We start from the raw sequence: 22,627 nt of genomic DNA, 5'->3' as shown, positions 1-22,627 counted from the left end.
CTGCTTCACCATGTTCATGCGGAGATGCAACGTGATGGACAGAAATAGTCCCATCCAGGAAGAGTCTTTGAAAAAGCTGATTGTCTGCGCATCAGGTCATATGATATTTTTTCTCACCCAGAATAACAGGTTGACTGCTGGACTGTGACGTTGTCAGACAAAATTCTAACCACACCCAAGCCGGCCTCCCTCAAACTCGTCATCTGAACAATGGTACCAATAGTCATCCTCCCCTATGTTTCACATAAATACAGGTGATCTCAGATCTCAAGTGGCACATCTGACCTGAGGAGTGAAGGACACACAAGAGCTCATCCGCCGGAGATTACATTGGACACATTTCTTTATTTTTTTTCTTTCTGAGTTTGGACATCTTATTACTGCACTAAAGACAATGAATATCAACGGTAGGAAATTCTCATTCATGTAATGTCTTTTGTTTTGGTTTCATATGGAAATGATTCGTAGATTTTTGAAATATTGCAAAAACATTTATATAAGTAACATATTAAGTCCATTTATTTATTATTTTTTCCCCCTATTAAAGCATTGTGGGACTCTTGTATTGTCACTCCAATAGAACTGTTGTGGTTCGGATTATTATTATGATTATTATTATTATTATCTTGTTGCCTCTTTCAGTTTTAAACTGCAGTGAGAAAGTTCATCCCTGCTGTTTGTGGCAGTGCTTTGTCTTGTAGCATCACCTGACAACGATGAAAATATTCATGCGAAAAAGACAACTAGCAAATAAAATACATGTTTTTGTTTAAAATCAAAACATGGTGGCTCACCATCGCATTGATATGAATACATGAATACTTCTTTTACTGATTTTAATCCGTATTTCCTCTGATGTTATGGTGAAACTGTACTTCACTGAACTGCTTATCATTACTACTCGAGCCAGTTTCAAGAACATTTTCAGTGTTCAATGCTTCTGACAGTCACGAAAATGCCCCGCAAAATACCCACTATGTTCATCTACAGCTGTGGACCTTGGTTCAAGCTTCCTTTATGACAGAGTTGTTTCACAGTTATCAGACACACACACATTTTTCCTTCATTTATAGACGTATTAAAACACGATTTGGTGTCAAATGATGAGTTCCATAGTCATTATAAGGGCAGTAAGGACTGGTTCTATCCATGAACCTCCCACTGTGGGACAGATTCGGGAAACCTGATCAAATCGAATGTATCAAATAAAGTGTTTTCTTCCTGTCTCATGCAGGGATGCACAAACTGGTCACCACCCTGTGCTTCATACTGCTGTCGACTCCCGTGGCTGAGACAATGACAACAGTTATGCCGATAACAGCAATGGAAACAGAAGCAAACACCCAAACAGGTGGTGTGGAGACGACCGTGATCACTGAAGAGACAACAGGAAGTGCCACGGAAACAACCATTATCACACAACTACCAGGAAACACAGCAACGCCTCCACGGACCATCGTCCGGACCACTGCTATCATTCCTAACTACGACGTGGCTCCGCTGACGGTTCGTGAATCAGCACTGTTTGAGAAGGAAAAATCAACCATCATGTTGACATCGAACCACATTTATTTCTACAGGGATCTTTCAGTAGCGCTGACTGTGGCTCCACAAAGCTGTGTGCAGCTGAGCCCACTCAGTGTGATCCATCAACAGCAGCAGATTGTTTCTTTTTTGCAGCCACCCAAACGTCTGGTCGGAATTTTGAGTGTCAACTCTCAGGACCTAGTGCTGGGTACATAGCCGTCACCTTATCAACTGACCCCACCTTGGTAAGTCACGTTCAAGGGTGAATGTTCAGCTGCAGCCAACGATACGAGCCGCTTGTTACAGCTCTTCTATATTTGCTCCTCCACAGGGGGGCAACGACACCACGTATGTTTGTGCCAATGATCGGGGCAACGTCAGGTTCATAGGTGCCTTTCTCGACAACCAAGAGCTGAGCCAGACATCAACGGTGAGCACTTTTAACCTTCATATTATGATCCAAACCTTACGATCACCAGCGTCCAACATTCCAGTTCATCATCATTTCCATTCTGTTTTCAGTTGAATGCCAACGAGGTGAAAGGAAGAGTAGATAATGGGAATGAAATCCTCTGTACATTTAAAGCGACCGTTCCGGCCTCAGCGTCGAGAACGACTGGTTTCACAATTGGACTGTCAAAAGGATCCTACAATAGCAGTAAGACACAGCCACACACAGTAACAGTTATCAGTGTTGTACATTTTCAAGGACACTCATTGAATTGTTTCCTCTCATCCAGCCACTGGTGCACTTGGAAACACAGACACAGTGTTTCAGTCCCCCACTCTGGACTTGGCCAACAGCAGTGCCAATGTCACCAACGTCCTGGCTAACACCACCTCGAGTACCACCACAGCTACACCTACCACTCGCACAGCCACTGTTGTCTCCACAACAAGTCAAGCTACAGTTCCCCAGCAGTCGCTGACACAAGGTAAGAATGCGTCTGAAAGGCCAGTAGGACAAAAGTCGATATTTCATGCTGAAGTCCCCTCTCTCTTTCTCTGCAGCTCTCCTCATCACTGTGGGCGTGTTGAGCCTGCTCATGCTATGAGGACCTTGACAGACATGAATGTAGCTTGAGATGGTTCACACGTTCTGATGGAAAAGACACACTGTGACCAGTCACTCACTGGTGGATCAGACCGTCACAGTTGGCCTGGCTTCATCTTCAAACGGTCGCGTTGTTGTGTATGTTGTTGATCGTCAAAATGAATCCTAATGCGAGTGATGCCGGAAAAAGGCAGACGCATTTTCGCTTTTGCACTTTTGCTTCATTTTACATTTGGTGTCAGTGAACACATGTATTCAGTGTTAATGATTTTGCAGATTTTTATTTACTTTTGGCTTGACTGCTCTTTTTGAACAGTGCTGGCCTCGTGTGCTGCATATTACTCTTGTATTTATACGAATAAACATTTTATTTATTTAATCTGTCTGAGGCTTCCTTTTGTGGTCAAGAATCACTGTTAAAAATGAACTTCGAAAAGCTCAAGGACCCCAGAACCATCATTTCCTTTTTAGAACAGTGCTGGCGTTTCAAAGTAGAGGATGGAAAACATTCAAGGTAAAGGACAGTTTAGAAACACCATTCATAGAGAGAAATTCTCCCAGTCAGCAAGGTGGATGGCCACCATAGACCCTGGAACGGAGACTTGGTTTTAGTGAAAGAAAGCAGGTGCTTGCAATTTGTTGCTACTGAATCCGACAACTTCTGCACCACATTTGAAAGAACAAACTTTGGGTCATTGAGGAAAAGAAAATACAGGTCCATGTCCCTCACAGCTAAAAACAGTCGACTTCATCATTGAAGGTAACAATCCACGGTTAAAAGAGCATCTAGTTTACCATAACAATTGTTCGCAGTGTGGGGCGCCAACAATTCCAAGATGCTTTCCGGATTCATGGATCAGCTTTGGTGATGTCAGGAGTCCCGATGTAATGTATTACATCGATAAGATAAATTCCTGGAACAGTGTATTGTTCTTTCCCTTTTCACCTTTTTTTCAGAGATTTTTCTCGCTAGCACAGTGGAGATTGCTCTAAAAGCACCATAACAGCCACCTTTTCATGAAATGATTCATTCATTTGAGAAATAGAGTCGATTGTTTAATCTCAGCAGGTCTCCATTTCTCTCGTGTAACTTTACACGTAAATCACATGCGGAGTGAAAGCTCAGTTGCTCTGTGCACATTTCTGTGCAGGTACAGATGAAGCTACTCAAAATGCATTGTTACTTTCTGGAAAAACAAAAAAGTTCCACAACACATGGATATGAAAAAGTACAGCTGCTTAAGCATCACCTGGTATTGTGAAATCCATCACAAATATGTAACTAGCGTGAGCAATGCTGTGTTAATCCCCAGTATGTGTTTACATCTTAGTGTTCCTGATGATGAATGTAATTTATGTGTAGGAACGTGTTTTGCCTGGCTGACTGTGATCGGAGATAACGCTGAGGTGGAATGGCACCCAGTGAGCAAACAATACATGCTGCACAGAAGGGGGCATACGTGAGCCTATGTACCGCTGGTAAAGAAACTGACTCACTGAGCAGGTCTAGTGCGCTGCTCGCTCGTCCTGCCCTCAACATGGAGGATTTTCTGTGTGAACAAAGACATTTCTCAAAATTCAATCAAAATAGGACGTGATGAATGATGGAAGACCAACACCTGAGCTAAAAGGAATTTGAATTTGTTTGAATATTATTCAAATTTTTGGTTATCTTTTTTAACTAAAGTGATTAAAGAATCATAGGTTATACAAACATACCTTTTAAGGCTGCAGGGAATGCGAAATGTGCTGTGATTTATTTGCATTCCATCTTGTGTTATGAGGTATGTCACATAACCTGTTAACCGCTGTCAGTCAAACGCTTTATAAACTAACCTATTGATTCATACATTTGTAAAAGTAGAGCGTCAAGAGTCAGTGCCCGCCCAACATAACCTCACCACACGTCACTGACTGATGGCCATGAATAGTCACTTGGGCTCTGACAGGAAATCGACTTAAAGGTGTTTTAGGACCCATAGTGTGTCTGGAAAGAGCCCTGAAAGTGTACCTAAACTGTTTTCGGTCTTTCATGCTGACGGACAAACCCTGTGTCGTGTTGTGTCAAGTTGTTCCAAAACAACTTCACGAGAGGTGGTTCCTGAGATCATCATGCTGCATTCCAGCAGTAGGTTGGCAACCTCTGTGGCATTCATCAAGAGGGTTTCAGCGGAGGAAGTCTGCGCCGCAGCTTCCTGGGCATCGACGCCCACGATGCTGAGTCAAGTCCCCGCCTCATACCCTGCTGGACTATCTACCCTATGGGCAGATCAGATATTCTTACAGCTTCGAGAATCTTGGTCTACGGTCAGTCCAGGGTTGGCTGGTGTGGAGCAAGCTTTGGTGCTGGACCTCTAAACACGCCAGCTGCATATGACACAAACATGAGTTGCTGATGCTTACTCCTTGTTTGGCAACAATGTCAGCCCGGGTGCTGTGCGTTTGGAGTGCTGTGCCTACAGTAGCACTGGGGAAGAGTTGATCTCCCTGTGTCACCAAGTAGGCTGGCTGACGTAGGTCTGAGTGGTTGGAGGTTGGTTGTCAGTGACGGTTGGCTGAGCGCTGTATCAGCTGTCAGCCACTGGTGTGTTCACCAGGTTTGGTGACGCGGGTTTCCCCCCAGTCTCTGCACTCCTGGCGTGCTCTGTCTTCTTTACCTATTAAACAGTTGGGGCATTTGTAAATGATGAAATGTTAAATAGTTGAAAATAAAATGTAATTTATTTTCTCCTTTCTCCAAGAGCAGTGTTCTCTCTAATTTTCACGTGTCTAAGCAAATTCCCGGAGCAGTCCCTTGGACCACTGTGAGTGATCGGTGGAGGTCGGCTGTGGCGACTGCTATACTAATACTTCACAAACTCTTGAAACCAGAGCATGTATCATCCCTCCCATTTGGCTCAGTGCATGTGCACATTTTTACCAACCACATGCTACTTTAATGTCGTCCAGCTCCAATAGTTCACTTCAAAATGACTTTTATATTGTCCTATGTGGACACTGAAGCCTGACTACTGCATTAACATATGGAGCAAAATTATTGGAAGATGAAAGCAGTTGAATGAGCGGCAAATATTTCTTTTAACTTCAAATGGCCAAGAGATTGGTCTGGCCACCACCAGATGGAAGCGAGAGACATATAGCAAGTCAACCCCTACAAAGGAGTAGTTCTGTAGGTGGTAACAACAATCCATTGCTGCATTCCTGTCGTCTTGAATGCTGTTCATGTTCTCAGCCCTAGAGGGAGCATGAGCTAGTGCCTACGACCAACAAATGTTGCTCAGATTGTGCAACTCATGCTCAGATGGCACCTCACTGCAAGCTGTGCTAAGAAGCTTTGCCGTGTCTCTCAGCACAGTGTCCAGAGCGTGGAGGAGATTCTGTCTGAGCCATGGTCAAGACTATAAGCTCCAGCTTCACATTACAAACATCATATTGAACATATTGAATGCAGCCGTGAGAGGGGGGCAGTTTCTTCTTTCGCCGGTCCCAAAGCTGGATAAATGCAGAGGGTTGTGTCAGGAAGGGCATCCGATGTAGAAACTTGCCAAACTAAAAGATACGGATTAGACAAAGGTATCTCATACTGGATCGGTCGAGGCCCGGGTCAATCATGACCATCATCAGTGCTGTTAACCAGCCGGGTGCTGGTGGAAAATGGACTACTGTAGGTTCGAAGACAGAGAAGGAGAGGGGGGAGGCGTGCCAACAGACAGAGGGAGAAGAGGAAAGACAAGAGAATAGGATTGAGAGTAGGGACTCTGAATGTGGGAACGATGACAGGGAAAGCTAGAGAGTGGGCTGACATGATGCAGAGGAGGAAGGTGGATATTCTATGTGTTCAGGAGAGCAAGTGGAAAGGTAGCAAGGCCAGAAGCTTAGGAGCAGGGTTTAAACTGTTTTATCATGGTGTGGATGGCAAGAGGAATGGAGTGGAAGTCATCAAGGAGGATGGTGGTGTGCAGGACGACCATGGTGGTGAGGAAGGTGATGAGGGAAAAGGCAGACAAGACGACAAAGTGGCAGAAGCTGAAAGAGGAAGAGTTTTGTGTTGCCGTCAGGAAGGGATTGAAGCAGACTTTGGGTGGCAGAAGGGCTTCCAGATGACTGGACAACTACAGCTGAGATGATCAGAGCCCCTTCTTTGATGGACAGGTTGACAGATGAGGTGAGACAAGAAGCCCTTTGGACAATGATGTTTGCAGATGACACTGTGATCTGCAGGTGGAAGATAAACTAGAGAGGTGGAGGTTTGCCTTACAAAGGAGAGGAAGGAAGGTTAGACGCAGTAAGACAGAATACATGTGTGTGAATGTAATGTAATTGGAGAAAAGTGTCAGGTGTGACAAAAGGGTGTTGGAAAGGATGAAAGGGCAAGTGTCCAAAAAGGTGGTGAGGCCAGCAGTGCTGTATGGTTTGGAAACAGTGGCACTGAGGAAAAGACAGGAGGCCGAGCTGGAGGCAGCAGAGATGAAGATGCTGGGCTTCTCTCTGGGAGTGAGCAGGATGAGGTTGTGGAGGTTTGATATATATATATATATATATATATATATATATATATATATATATATATATATATATATATATATATATATATATATATAAACTGAACACAAACAACATTGCAAGAGATCAACACGCATGCACACACGCACGCACACTACTGTGTTCCCGACGATGGGTTATACTTCTCACATGTTTGGAGGATCAAGTCTCTCTCCAGTTCGTAAAGCTGGGGAACAACTGTACAGTATTGTATACCAAGAGTGAATGTTGCAGACGCATAGCTTGCATTGTGTTTCCCTTGGCTTGGCCATTAGGACACTGTATATCTGTGTTCCAAGTTCCATAAGTACGTTACGTGAGTGAGACCATTTAGAACCACAATCTAAAGCAGAATTCTTATAGTGATATCCCAACAAAAGAAAATACCACACGGCGTAGTTGCGGTTTTAAAATGTTTCTCATTGCTTCCCCAATTATACAGGAATGTATGATGAACTGGTCCTCACTATGCTGTGTTGCATACTGCTGTCTCCTCCCTTTGATGAAAGCACAATATCACATTGCATTGGAAACATCAACTATGCTAGCACAAAGCACAAAGAAAAGGTCAGAACCCATGATGACTAAAACTACCATGACTGCACCACAAAAGACCACAACTAAAGCTGCATTGGAAACATCGGCAAGTACCATGATAAAAACTATGATGAACATAGCTACCAATGTCACAACTGCTATTCCAACACCTGGAAAGATTAAAACTATGGCCGTAAAGGAGACTCTCCAAGTCCGATGACAACAACTGAAAAGACCACAACCTCGGCCAAAGGCATAAAAGCAACATTGACCATTAGCACAGCAGAAAAGACCACTGCAATAGCAATTGAGAGCTTGGCGACAAGTGCTGCTGGTGCACTGGTGCAGCCAACGATGTGCTGTATCCAGCCACCTGTGCACTCAGAAGCAACGCTACTGTGATTCAGTCTCCCAGACTGGACTTGGCAGACACAATTGCCATTGTCAACAACATCCTGGGTAACACCAACTCAGCTACCTACCACCACACCAGTTACCACAGTCAACAGGACCACTCACAAACCTACTGTTAACTTGACATCGAGTCAGCCTGCAAGTCACTGAGACAAGGTAAGAACGTGTCTGAAAGGCAAGTCGAGAGCACGCTGAGCCTGCTCAGGCTATGAGGACCTTGAGATGGTTGCTTGAGATGGTTCACGTGTTCTGATGCACTACAATTGGAAAAGAGACGCTAATACTATTTATAGAATTAATGCTAACGCCAGCGCTTCATTTTTCAATTGGTCTCAGTGAACATGTATATTTAGAGTTAATGATTTTGCAGATTTCTATTTTTTTTTTTTGCTACAGTGCTGTGTATTGCTCTTGTATGGATCTGAAATACTAAACAGTTTGTTACTTTAATCTCACTAAGGTATCATTTTAAGGGCAAGAATCTTGACAATGACAGAAACAGTCCTAAGGAGTTGGAGGAGTCATGACTTTGATCGTTTTTATTCATGGTGTTCGCATGAAGGATATGGGACTTTTAATTTTCCATTTTTTAAATTGTATTTTTGTCTGTTTTTCATGCGTTCCATTTGCATTTGTTGGTCAAAACCCCATTTTTGGGAGGTTTATATTGAACTGATTTGTGGTTTTGATTTCATTTTGATTCATGACTGGATCTTGACTTAAAGAGCCAAAGCATTGGTTAAGAATATTTGTTTTTGGCGGCTCCGCTGGCAAAAGAGTGTCATTGCAAGCTGCTGTAAAGCTGGGTCTCTGGTCCCGCACCCCATCCCACGTGTATTTCTTTATGAGGAAAGAAACAGCAAAAAAACGCAATCACAGATGTCAATATACGCAACACTGTCCAGCTTATACTTGCAAAGGCAACTCTAGCAGCATCTATCATTCAGCATCAGCGATGGAACTCTGTCATGCAGCCAGTGAGGAGAGGCAGGATCCAGCATGAGGCGGAGGGAGCTGCAAGTCCGATGGACTCAGATGATCAAACTTTATTTTGACTGCACGGTTCAGAATGAAGCAAAGGGGAAAGTTAGACTATTTACTGAATAGGTGACAAGAGACTGCTATTTTTTACCATCATCAAGGTCTGTCTCCTTCACACGTCTGGTTCGAATGCACGAGAGTGTAAGCATCAAGCATATACACATTTGATTTGGTAACAAACAGAGACTGTAGTGAACACAAAATTGACTTCCAAGTCGAGTAGAAACACCGGCAGGATCAGAATCAGATCAAAAGCCTCAGTTATTGCCAGGCTGTAAATGCATCTCCTATATTGACTTGTCCAGGATCTCGTTCTGTCATTCCATTCTTCTGCCATGATGTAAACAAAGGAACTCAGCTCACTGTCGAGGTCGCTCTTCCGTAAAATGTCGGGTGTGGGGGTGGAGTTGGGCCAGTGATGCCACTCTCAGGACACGACTCGCCCAGAAAAAGTTACATAGGTCAAGGGAGCGCTTAAGAGAGGGCTGGAGAGTCTGTCGCTGGGATTTTTGGCTGTTCGTACAGAAACCTGTCATCTGAGGAAATATGAAAATAATCTATTTATGTCTAAATGTTGCGCACTGTTGCTTTAGTACTTAACAGTCTATCTTTTAAGGAAAAGATCAAGACAAGACACACGCATTGATGGTAGTATTTGTTTTTGTGGAAAAACGTATAAAACAATGGGGATTCTTGTGAAATAATTAATGCCTGACACAATATTCAAACATTTTTTTGTTTTGTACTCTAGCCCGGAAGTGCAATGCACAACTGCAGTGAACTATACACAACTGCAGGTTGTTGTCAACCGTCTCTTCCTGCACCAGGTAATCTTGGCTCGTGTAGCAAATTCTTACTGCAGTGTTAGTACGTTTTTGATCTCAAGCCTAGTTCTGCATCTGTCAATGCCAAGATAGTATATGTCAGGGGTACTGAAACACTGAAAGGGACGCAAAGATTTTTTTCCCCCAAATCATCAAAGGGCCATTTGTAGAGGTTGGCCAGGCGACATGTGGAATGCTGCGCTGCACTGTACATTGGATGAAGGATTATTTCAGCAATACAGGAGTACAAAGTAATATTTATGGAAATTAACTCAGGAAATACGGTGCCATCTTTGATCTGATCAGTAGAGCAATGCTGCTGCCTCTCAGCAAGAGGGTGGAGTCTACATGTTTTCCCTGTGCCTGCATGGGTTTTCTGCGGGTACTCCAGTTTCCTCCCATAGTCCAAAGACATGCTCACAAGGACACTACAGTCTAAAATTGCCCCGCGTGTATTTGTGAATGGTGTGTGTGTGATGGAATGGCGACTTGTCCAGGGTGTATTCCTTGCTCTCGCTGCTGGGATAGGCTCCAGCACTCCCCACAACTCGCAACAGGACTAAGTGATGGTTAACAGAAGATTATGTGTGAACAGCCGCAGATTTCCACGAGCCCACACTGGTAATTTGGCTACCCTGTTACTTCCATGCCGTCTTTGACAAGCAAGAAGAGAGTGGAAGGCTGTCTGACTCCACTGGTAATCTCACAAGGACATGAGCGTGGGGAAGAGTAAGCCCTCGCGAGAGTGGTGGGGAAACAGCAAGGCAAACCAGCTGTCTAGGTGGCTCAGAATCCTCAGCTGTTTTGCCTTTAAATGTTCAAGTCCTGCCTCTACACACCTAGTGAAGGTGCTGCCAGGGAGTACCTGAAAGGAAGCACAGGTGGTACTACGAGACCTGAAGGAGGAGCGGATGCCACATCGAGGCTAGTGTGTGCCTCGGAGGCTGACTACTACTTTATCTGGATGGTTAGACTCAGCTCAGCTGCTCTATTCCAGGCCAGCACTGTCGAGGGGAGCGAGTAATGTGGGCTTACTGCACGCCCACCTGCTGGATGTGCCTCCAACAGGAACCACTCCAAGGTTGCAAAGCTTCTTGCTGTACACTACAGAGCACTGACAATGACACAATGACAATGACATACGTAGCGTTAATGAGACACAAAGAAGACATAACAATGGTGGAAATTCTCTGTCCTCCAGTCACGATATGTTTAACCGCCTCATCGACCATCACTTTCTCCGACAATGCCTTTGTTTTAGGTGAACAGCGCGTAGCGGTATGTGACCAGTGACCTTTGAAGAGGAACAAGAGCATTTTTGTATGTAAATGGAGCATAAATGGGCCTTAATCCTAACCTGCTGAAACAGGCCAAAGAAGAATATTTTCATTCTCATCTTGGCAGCAACGGCAGGTGGTGGTTGCGGGAGAAGAACTGGCTTCGACGTGTTGATTAAGCAACAGGACATGTAGTTGCCAACTTGCCAGGCCCGAGGCTCATAAAATGAGACACAGAGCTCTAAATTTGTCCAAACAAAGTCACATGCTGTCGCTGCTATTAGCTGCCTTCACTGCTGAGGCTGATGGGAAATGGAGGGTAAAACATGGGTGAGGTCTACCCCAACCCGAGAGGGCTCTGGTGTCACCTGCTGGCAGGTCAGTACACTGTGTCTCCTCAAAGGTGGGGCAGGGCCCTGTGTATTATACGTCTTGTGGGCGGAGCATGCTGACGTAGAAATGGTGATGCTGTAGCAAGTACTTATCAGGGACTGGGAATTCTGGTTTCTTCCTTCCTATTTATTTTGGAAAACAAACATTTCAACCAGAGGAATATTTCTATGGTTGGTGTTACTTTAATACATTTTTCCTAATATATCAATGAGTGCAATGAAAAAACATATCGCTGTAAAGATCTTGTTCCTTGACAAACAGTCTAAAGTAGGAAAAGTAGGAAAAAAATGCTCTTTTCAATAGGAGAATTATGATCTCACAACGTCAGTGTTCACTGTCTATCAAGGTGCATAGCTACATGAATCCACCAAAGGCTTGTGTCAACAGACTGATACGCACAAGAGTGTGTGAATCGTAATCCCTCTATAATCTCAGGAATTAGTCGCAAAGTTCCTGAAACTACTGTACTGATACATTTATACAGTGCAGTGTCTCACTTACAAGAAATACATTACATTTCCTTGCAGAAACTATGTGCAACTGGGCCTCGATCACAAACTGTACCACTCTCCTCAGACTTTGAGATGACTCTTCATGTCATAAACACCATATTGAGCATGCCTCTGATGGCATACAGAACCGGATTTGTCATCCAGAATTTCTGGTTCTATTGTGAGTTACAATGTTCTCGACCTTAACTTGTCAATGCAGTTATCAAACACACCCATGCCAGCCCCCAACCCTACACTTACAAGTGACATTCAAACACGATGTCAATGTTCTTTTCTCTCTTTTTTTTATCATTCATATAAATAGGGAGCACTGGTGTCAGGTAGCACACCTTGCGTTGGAGACTGGAGCACACACCAGGTCCTAGACTGGAGATTACCTCAGACACATTTTCCTCTCGATGTTAATCTACATCTTTTCTTGCATCACAAATGATGAAAACTAAAGGTAAGGCGCTGATTTTTGCAAAGAAATCAATCATGTCTGTCAGTCTTTTTTCAATAACCATGGTACCCCTTACAGAGCAATATGATTTATATTGAATTCAATAATATATATACTCAACATATTTCATATTCCTATGACAATATAATTTGTAATTTACTTTGTAGTTTAGTTTTTTTTTACCTGAGTAAATTACTTTTATTTTGTCAAAAAAAAAAAAAGACATGAATACTTAATGCGAAATGTGATTTTACATCATTACATTCAATGATGAGCTCAGAATTTTACTGATTATAAATATAAGTAAACCACACACACACAAAAAATCTCAGAAACAAAAAGGTCCATTATCTGATTGTGCAAGTGATTCAACATTCCTAGTCATTAGTAACAATAACTGAAAGACAGCAAAGTTATAATTTGTAAATATAAATCAAACACAGTTTTGGTAATTGATCATTAAAGTTAAAATGTATTGATGATTATAATAATATTCAGATCTTCTGACCCACAGAATGTTCTTGGAAAATGTGTTATGCATGTTTTTCACGGAATAAACAGGCAATAAATATGAAATATTTCAAACAAAGAAATGGGTGATCATCATGAAAGTCATTTTTCACATTCCGAACATGCTGACTGTGAACTTTAACTTGTATAACCTTCTCTTGTTGAAAACCCCCTCCAGCGTCACGAAATCTGGAGCACTACAATCATACATGCTCTCATTTCTTTCCCTGCTATTCATGTGCAATGGCGCCATGTGTCATTGAACCGACCTGGGTCCTGCCACTTTTTGAAAAATCATGAGTGAGTTAAAAAAAGAGGAAAAAAAGGATTGAAAAATTAGAGAGACCAGATTCCCGGTTCATAAAGCTGAGTCTCGGGAACGACCACTGTGTTAGATGCACTGAGGTGCTCCCTGGAAAAAATATGCCTGCTCACTTTCCAAGAATGTAGAATATTGTGAGTTTCTTGGACATTCTGATCAGGGAAGTTAAGCGAGAGAATCTACGTAATGCCAAAATCTAAAATAAAATGAATATAACGACATCGCAACAAAGGAAAATACCACGCAGTGCGCTTGCGGTTTTGAAATATTTCTCAATTGCTTTCCCAATTATACAGGAATGCATGATGAACTGGTGCTCACTATGCTGTGTTGCATACTGCTGTCCACCCCCATTGTTGAAAGCATGACATCAGCATCAACACCAGGAGCGACCACAACAATAGCTGCAGTGGAAACATCTGGAAGCACCATGATAAAAACAACAATGAACACAGCTACGACGGCCACAACTTCCATGACGACACTAGAGAAGACCACAACTCTGGTCACACAGGAGACATCTTCAAGCCCAGTGACAAAAAACACCATGACAACAGCAGACATGACCACATCTAAAGATACATTCGAGACATCAGGAAGTACTGTGGGAAAAACAACAATGAACACAGCAACGACGGCCACAACTTCCATGACAACACCAGAAACAACTATATCTAAAGCTACATTTGAAACATCAGGAAGCACTGTGGGAAAAACAACAATGAACACAGTAACAACTGCAATGACGACACCAGAGAAGGCCACAACTACAGCCACTCAGGAGACATCTTCAAGCCCAGTGACCACAAACACCATGACAACACCTGAAACAACTACATCTAAAGCTACATTCGAAACATCAGGAAGTACTGTGGGAAAAACAACAATGAACACAGCAACGACAGTAACAACTTCAATGACGACACCTGAAACAACTACATCTAAAGCTACATTCGAGACATCAGGAAGCACTGTGGGAAAAACAACAATGAACACAGCAACAACAGTAACAACTGCCATGACGACACCAGAGAAGGCCACGACTACAGCCACACAGGAAACATCTTCAAGCTCAATGACAAAAAACACCATGACAACACCAGAAATGACTACATCTAAAGTTGCAGTCGAAACATCAGGAAGTACTGTGGGAAAAACAACAATGAACACAGCAACAACAGTAACAACTGCAATGACGACACCAGAGAAGGCCACAACTACAGCCACACAGGAAACATCTTCAAGCCCAATGACAAAAAACACCATGACAACACCAGAAACAACTACATCCAAAGTTGCCTTTGAAACATCAGGAAGTACAATGGGAAAAACTAGAATGAACACAGCTACCAAGGCCACAACTTCCATGATGACACTGGAGAAAGCCACAACTACGGCCACTAAGGCGACATCTTCAAGCCCAGTGACAAAAAACACCATGACAACACCAGAAACAACTACATCTAAAGCTACATTTGAAACATCAGGAAGTACTGTGGGAAAAACAACAATGAACACAGCAACAACAGTAACAACTGCCATGACGACACCAGAGAAGGACACAACTACAGCCACACAGGAGACATCTTCAAGCCCAATGACAAAAAACACCATGACAACACCAGAAATGACTCCATCTAAAGCTGCATTTGGAACATCAGGAAGTACTGTGATAAAAACAACAATGAACACAGCAACGACAGAAACAACTTCCATGACGACACCAGAGAAGGCCACAACTACAGCCACAATGGCGACATCTTCAAGCTCAATGACAAAAAACACCATGACAACACCAGAAACAACTATATCTAAAGCTGCATTTGAAACATCAGGAAGTACTATGGGAAAAACAACAATGAACACAGTAACAACAACAGTAACAACTGCAATGACGACACCAGAGAAGGCCACAACTACAGTCACAATGGTGACATCTTCAAGCTCAATGACAAAAAACACCATGACAACACCAGAAACAACTACATCCAAAGTTGCCTTTGAAACATCAGGAAGTACTATGGGAAAAACTAGAATGAATACAGCTACCAAGGCCACAACTTCCATGATGACACTGGAGAAAGCCACAACCACGGCCACTAAGGCGACATCTTCAAGCCCAGTGACAAAAAACACCATGACAACACCAGAAACAACTACTTCTAAAGTTGCATTTGACACATCAGGAAGTACTGTGATAAAAACAACAATGAACACAGCAACGACTGAAACAACTGCAATGACAACAACAGACAAGGCCGCAACTATAGCCACAAAAGAAACAGCTTCAAGCCCAGTGACAAAAAACACAATGACAACACCAGAAACAACTACATCTAAAGCTACATTTGAAACATCAGGAAGTACTGTGGGAAAAACAACAATGAGCACAGTAACAACTGCCATGACGACACCAGAGAAGGCCACAACGACAGCCACACAGGAGACATCTTCAAGCCCAATGACAAAAAACACCATGACAACACCAGAAACAACTACATCCAAAGTTCCCTTTGAAACATCAGGAAGTACTGTGGGAAAAACTAGAATGAACACAGCTACCAAGGCCACAACTTCCATGATGACACTGGAGAAAGCCACAACTACGGCCACACAAGAAACATCTTCAAGACCAGTGACAAAAAACACCATGACAACACCAGAAACAACCACATCTAATTCTGTATTCGAAAAATCAAGAAGTACCAGTGAGAAAACTTTCATCAATACAGGTACAACAGCCACAGCTGCCATGATGACCCCAGGGAAGGACACAACTATGGCCACACAGGAGACATCTTCAAGCCGAATGACAAAAAACACCATGACAACACCAGAAACAACTACATCTAAAGTTGCAGTCGAAACATCAGGAAGTACTGTGGGAAAAACAACAATGAACACAGCAACAACAGTAACAACTGCAATGACGACACCAGAGAAGGCCACGACTACAGCCACAAAAGTGACATCTTCAAGCACAGTGACCAAAAACACCATGACAACACCAGAAACAACCACATCTAAAGCTGCATTTGAGGCATCAGGAAGTACTTTGGGAAAAACAACAATGAACACAGCAACAACAGTAACAACTGCAATGACGACACCAGAGAAGGCCACAACTACGGCCACAAAAGAGAGATCTTCAAGCCCAATGACCAAAAACTCCTTGACAACAGTAGAAACGACCACATTAAAAGCTACATTCGAAACATCAGGACGTACTGTGGGAAAAACAACAATGAACACAGCTACCAAGGCCACATCTGCCAAGACGACACCAGAGAAGGCCTCATCTGCCACATCAGGAAGCACCATGGCAAAAACTTCCATGAATACAGCTAAGATGGCCACAACTGTAATGGCGACACTGGAGGAGGCCACAACCAAACCTTCATTTAAAACATCAGGAAGTACCATTGCAAAAATAACAATGAATACAGCTACGAAGGCCTCGACTGCCATGACACCAGAAAAGACCACCAAAGAGTTACCTTCAAGCCCAATGGCAAAAAACACTATGAGCACAGCTACGATGGCCCCAACTACAATGACGACACCAGAAAAGACCATAACTAGAACAGTAATGGCATCATCGGGAAGCACCTTGGCAAAAACAACAATGAACACAGCTACTATGGCCCTAACCACTGTGCTAACACCTGTGGAGGCCACACTTATGGCCACGAAGGAGACAACTTCAAGCTCCTTGACAAAAACTACCATTATAACACCAGAAAACACCAAAACAATTGCCACAAAGGAGACATTTTCCAGCCCAATGACAAAAAGTACCACTATAACACCAGAAACGAAGTCAACTGCTTTCAGGGCTTCATCAGAAAGCACCATGGTAAAAAGTACCTTGAATCCAACTCCTCATGCCTCAACAAAACCCACAAATGAAGTGAGTATCATGACAAAAACTGCCATGACAACACCAGAGAAATCCACAACAGCTGTCACAGAAACATCGAGACAACCAATCACAAAAACTACCTTGACAAAAGGCATGACGGGTACAGTGACCATTACCACAGCTGAAAAGACTGTGTCAACAGCAGTTGGAAATGTTGCGACAGGTGCAACTGCTGCAACAGGAGGAAACTTAGCAACAACACTTTCGAACACTGTGGCAACAAGAAAAAGCATAACAACATCAAGAGGGAACATAGCAACAACAGTACTCAACACTGCACCAACAAGAGGTGTCACTGCAACAGTGGCATCAAGCATTGTTGCAACAGGAGTAAACGTGGCAACAACAGTATCAAACATCGCTGCAACAAGAGGAAACACAGCAACAACACTTTCAAACACTATGACAACAAGAAAAAGCATATCAACTCCAAAAGAGAACATAGCAACAACACTACTAAACACTGCAACAACTGGAGGAAATATAGTTACTGCAAGAGGAAGCACAGCAACAGCAGTCGCAAACACTGCAGCAATAGTAGAAAACACAGTTACAGCAGTCTCAAACATTGCAGCAACAAGAGGTAGCACTGCAACAGTGCTATCAAGCATTGTTGCAACAGGAGTAAACATGGCAACAACAGTATCAGACATCGCTGCAACAAGAGGAAACACAGCAACAACACTTCCAAACACGGTGGCAACAAGCGGTAATGCAGCAACAGCAGTATCAAGCATTGTTGCAACAGGAGTTAACATGGCAACAACAGTATCAAACATCGCTGCGACAAGAGGAAACACACCAACAGCAGTATCAATAGTTGAAGGAATAAGAGGAAACACACCAACAGGGGTGTCAAACACTCCGGCAACAAGAGGAAACGCAGCAGTGTCATCAGCAGTGTTAGACTCAACAATAACAATATCAACCTTGGTAGGAACAAGAAGAAACATAGCAAGAACAGTATCAAACATCAAGACAACAAGAGAAAACACAGCAGCACCATCATCAAACAATGCAGCAACAAGGGGAAACACAGCAACAGCAGTATCAAACATTGGAGCAACAAGGGCTGACAAGGCAACAGCAGTATCAAGGATTGTAGCAACCAGAGGAAATACAGACACAACACTATCAAACATCGGCACAACAAGGGGAAACACAGCAACAGCGGTCTCAGACATTGCTGCAACAAGAGGAAAGGCAGCAACGGCAGTATCAAACGCCATGGCAACAAGTGGCAGCATAGCAACGCAAAGAGGGAACATAGCCACAACACTTTCAAACACTGTAGGAACTATAGGACGGAAAACAGCCACAACAGTGTCAAAGATTGCTGCTACAAGAGAAAACACGGCAGCAGCAGTGTCAAACTCAATGACAGTATCAACCATTGAAGGACCAAGAAGAAACACAGCAACTGCAGTGTCAAGCGTGGCAGCAACAAGAAGCAACAAAGCAACAACAAGAGGAAATGCGGCAGAAGGAAACACGGCAACAGCAGTATCCAACATTGTGGCAACGAGAGGAAACACAGCAACAGCAGGTGTAAACAGAGCTACAATACAAGTAAACACAGGAGCAGCAGAACGAACTATAGCAACAACTGAAAGAAAAAGAGCAACAACTGCCGTGAGCACACCGACAGCTGCAAAGACAGACGTCACCACTGCCACCAATAACAACGTGGCTCCGCTGACGGTTCGTCAATCAGCTCTATTTAAGAAAAAAAAGAATAATAATATTGACATCAAACCACATTTATTTCTACAGGAATCTATCGGTCGCGATGGCTGTGGCTCTACAAAGCTGTGTGCAGCTGAGCCCACTGAGTGTGATCCATCAACAGGAACAGATTGTTTCTTTTTTTCTGCAAACCAAACGTCTGGTGGGAATTTTGAATTTCAACTCTCAGGCTCTAGTGCTGGGTACATAGCCGTCACCTTATCAACTGACGCCACCTTGGTAAGTCACGTTCAAGGGTGAATGTTCAGCTGCAGCCAACGATACGAGCCGCTTGTTACAGCTCTTCTATATTTGCTCCTCCACAGGGGGGCAACGACACCACGTATGTTTGTGCCAATGATCGGGGCAACGTCAGGTTCATAGGTGCCTTTCTCGACAACCAAGAGCTGAGCCAGACATCAACAGTGAGCACTTTTAACCTTCATATTATGATCCAAACCTTACGATCACCAGCGTCCAACATTCCAGTTCATCATCATTTCCATTCTGTTTTCAGTTGAATGCCAACGAGGTGAAAGGAAGAGTAGATAATGGGAATGAAATCCTCTGTACATTTAAAGCGACCGTTCCGGCCTCAGCGTCGAGAACAACTGGTTTCACAATTGCACTGTCAAAAGGATCCTACAATAGCAGTAAGACACAGCCACACACAGTAACAGTTATCAGTGTTGTACATTTTCAAGGACACTCATTGAATTGTTTCCTCTCATCCAGCCACTGGTGCACTTGGAAACCCAGACACAGTGTTTAAGTCCCCCACTCTGGACTTGTCAAACAGCAACGCCGATGTCACCAACGTCCTGGCTAACACCACCTCGAGTACCACCACAGCTACACCTACCACTCGCACAGCCACTGTTGTCTCCACATCAAGTCAAGCTACAGTTCCCCAGCAGTCGCTGACACAAGGTAAGAATGCGTCTGAAAGGCCAGTAGGACAAAAGTCGATATTTCATGCTGAAATCCCCTCTCTCTTTCTCTGCAGCTCTCCTCATCACTGTGAGCGTGTTGAGCCTGCTCATGCTATGAGGACCTTGACAGACATGAATGTAGCTTGAGATGGTTCACACGTTCTGATGGAAAAGACACACTGTGACCAGTCACTCACTGGTGGATCAGACCGTCACAGTTGGCCTGGCTTCATCTTCAAACGGTCGCGGTGTTGTGTATGTTGTTGATCGTCAAAATGAATCCTAATGCGAGTGACGCCGGAAAAAGGCAGACGCATTTTTGCTTTTGCACTTTTGCTTCATTTTACATTTGGTCTCAGTGAACACATGTATTCAGTTTTAATGAGATTTTTTTTCTTTTGGCTTGACTGCTCTTTTTGAACAGTGCTGGCCTCGTGTGCTGCATATTACTCTTGTATTTATACAAATAAACATTTTATTTATTTAATCTGTCTGAGGCTTCCTTTTGTGGTCAAGAATCACTGTTAAAAATGAACTTCGAAAAGCTCAAGGACCCCAGAACCATCATTTCCTTTTTAGAACAGTGCTATTGTTTCAAAGTAGAGGATGGAAAACATTCAAGGTAAAGGACAGTTTAGAAACACCATTCATAGAGAGCAAGATGGATGGCCACCGTAGATCCTGGAACTGAGACTCGGTTTTAGTGAAGATACACAGCATTTTTGATATTTTTTCCCACTTGGAAACTGGAAACAGCAGCTCTAGTCTGAGTCTCTCCCAATTAACAGACTCCCTATCTGTAAGGGTGACGCCCGCCTCCCATTGGAGAAAACTCATTTCAGCCGCTTGCATTCGGGATCACATTCTTTCGGTGACCCACAGCTCGTGACCATAGGTGGGTTGGGATGAAGATTGATCGGTAAATAGAGAGCTTTGCCTTTTGGCTCAACTCTCAGTTACATATAACATTGCGATAGAGTGCGCCGAGCATTCTCCAACTCCCTTAGCCCCCACTCGAGAAAAAGAACTTCTCCGCTTGAGGCAGGGACTCATTGCTTACCCGGAGAGAGCAATCCACCCTTTTCCTGGCTGAGAACCATGTCCTCGGACATAGAGGTGATGATCCTCATCCCAGTCGTTTCACCCTCAGACGCAAACCAATCAAGCACCGTGATGAAGACATGAGAACCAAATCATCTGCAAATAGCAGTGACTGGATCCTCAAGCCACCAACCTGCAAACCCTCCCTACTTCCGAACATGAAGGGGTGGTCGATATTTTAAAGCTGGACACTTTTTAGTCGCTTGAGGTTGAGTTGTCGTGGGTTACTAGCCCCAGTCAGGATTGTCTTAAAATAATTATGTGAAATTAATATTTAATGCTAAGTGCAATTTTATTAAATGCATTTTACTGTCTTATGTGGCCTCATTTATTAGCTCAGAATTGTACACATTGTATAAACAAATGTACGATCTCAGCTGGACAAAAAGGTCCAATTTCTGAATGTATATGTATGAGATAATGTGCCTCACTGCTTGCAACTCTCCACTTGTTGTCTTGTTGTTTTACTCTTCTTTGTGTCGTTGAGTTGTGTTCTGAAAGGCGCAATTTAATAATAATAATAACAATAATAATAATAATTATTATTATTGTTGTTGTTGTTATTATTATTATTATTATTATTATTATTATTATTATTATTTAAGGTAAAGTACAACACAACTAAATTATCTCTCCAAATACATAAATACTTGACTTTGCCTTACTTAAATATTAAAAATATTTATAATATAAGAGCTGTATAATTTTCTGAGAAAAGTTTGATTGAGTGAATTCAACTAGACACAAAAAACATTGAAAGTGATTAACCAAACGTGTGAGACATGGGTCAGACAGTCCAAATAAACTTGTATTGTCGTTGAGTTGTTCAATGAGAGAGTTCACTGTAGTCTTCACACACATGCTCTCACACGCACACATACACAAACACTGCACAGACGTGTTCCTGACGATGGGTTATACTAAACAAGCAAAGCTGCTTATTGATCCCAAAAAAAACCCCAAAAAAACCTGGGAACTGAAGTGTCTTGATGTACTTCTCACATGTTTGGAGGATCAGGTCGCTCTCCAGTTCGCAAAGCTGGGGAACAACTGTACAGTATTGTATACCAAGAGTGAATGTTGCAGACGCATAGCTTGCTTTGTGTTTCCCTTGGCTTGGCTTCATCTGCCACTGTGACTCTATTTAGCTTTGTTCCACCAGTAAAGCAAAGTCGGCAAGCGCCAGGATAAAAACTATAATGAACATGAACCAAGGCCACAACTGCCATTTCTACACCTAAAAACAGTACAACTATGGCCGCAAAGGAGACATCTCCAAGTCCAATGGCAAAAATCATTGTGACAGCAACAGAAAAGACCACAACTTCAGCCAAATTCATAACACAACAGTGACCCCTACCACAGCAGAAAAGACCACTGCAACTGCGCTACTGCAACAATGGGAGGAAACATAGCAACAACTGGTGGAAACACAGCAATTGCAGAATCAAGCATTTTATCAAAAAGAGAAAATACAGCTATACCAGCATCAGACAGAGTAAGAGAAGCATTCAACATCGCAGCAACGGTCGGGAACCCCGCAACAGCAGTA

The 22,627-nt window shown here is 43.1% G+C and overlaps 2 protein-coding genes across 3 annotated transcripts; both read left to right on the top strand.

Annotated features, from left to right (window-relative positions):
• The first annotated feature begins 264 nt into the window (after nucleotides 1-264).
• On the top strand, nucleotides 265-2,939 carry LOC128756193 (putative ferric-chelate reductase 1). 2 transcript variants are annotated; one of them, XM_053860506.1, is made up of 7 exons: nucleotides 265-407; nucleotides 1,235-1,506; nucleotides 1,581-1,772; nucleotides 1,859-1,957; nucleotides 2,050-2,185; nucleotides 2,268-2,462; nucleotides 2,539-2,939. In XM_053860506.1, the coding sequence occupies exons 1-7, from the start codon at nucleotides 395-397 to the stop codon at nucleotides 2,580-2,582; spliced, it is 951 nt and encodes a 316-aa protein (XP_053716481.1). In that variant the 5' UTR covers nucleotides 265-394; the 3' UTR covers nucleotides 2,583-2,939. The 2 variants fall into 2 exon arrangements, with proteins under 2 accessions (XP_053716481.1, XP_053716480.1); XM_053860505.1 differs by having other exon boundaries at nucleotides 2,268-2,939.
• Nucleotides 2,940-17,410: 14,471 nt separating this feature from the next.
• Nucleotides 17,411-20,353, top strand: LOC128755954 (putative ferric-chelate reductase 1). Its single transcript, XM_053860068.1, has 7 exons — nucleotides 17,411-17,417; nucleotides 18,897-19,018; nucleotides 19,091-19,282; nucleotides 19,369-19,467; nucleotides 19,560-19,695; nucleotides 19,778-19,972; nucleotides 20,049-20,353. Exons 1-7 carry the CDS (start codon nucleotides 17,411-17,413, stop codon nucleotides 20,090-20,092), a joined length of 795 nt encoding a protein of 264 aa, XP_053716043.1. The 3' UTR covers nucleotides 20,093-20,353.
• The last annotated feature ends 2,274 nt before the right edge of the window (nucleotides 20,354-22,627 follow it).

Source organism: Synchiropus splendidus, chromosome 3 (assembly GCF_027744825.2).
Source record: "Synchiropus splendidus isolate RoL2022-P1 chromosome 3, RoL_Sspl_1.0, whole genome shotgun sequence".
Classification (NCBI taxonomy): domain Eukaryota; kingdom Metazoa; phylum Chordata; class Actinopteri; order Syngnathiformes; family Callionymidae; genus Synchiropus; species Synchiropus splendidus.
The sequence above is the reverse complement of the archived record's forward strand: the minus strand, read 5'-3'. Positions and strand labels throughout refer to the sequence as shown.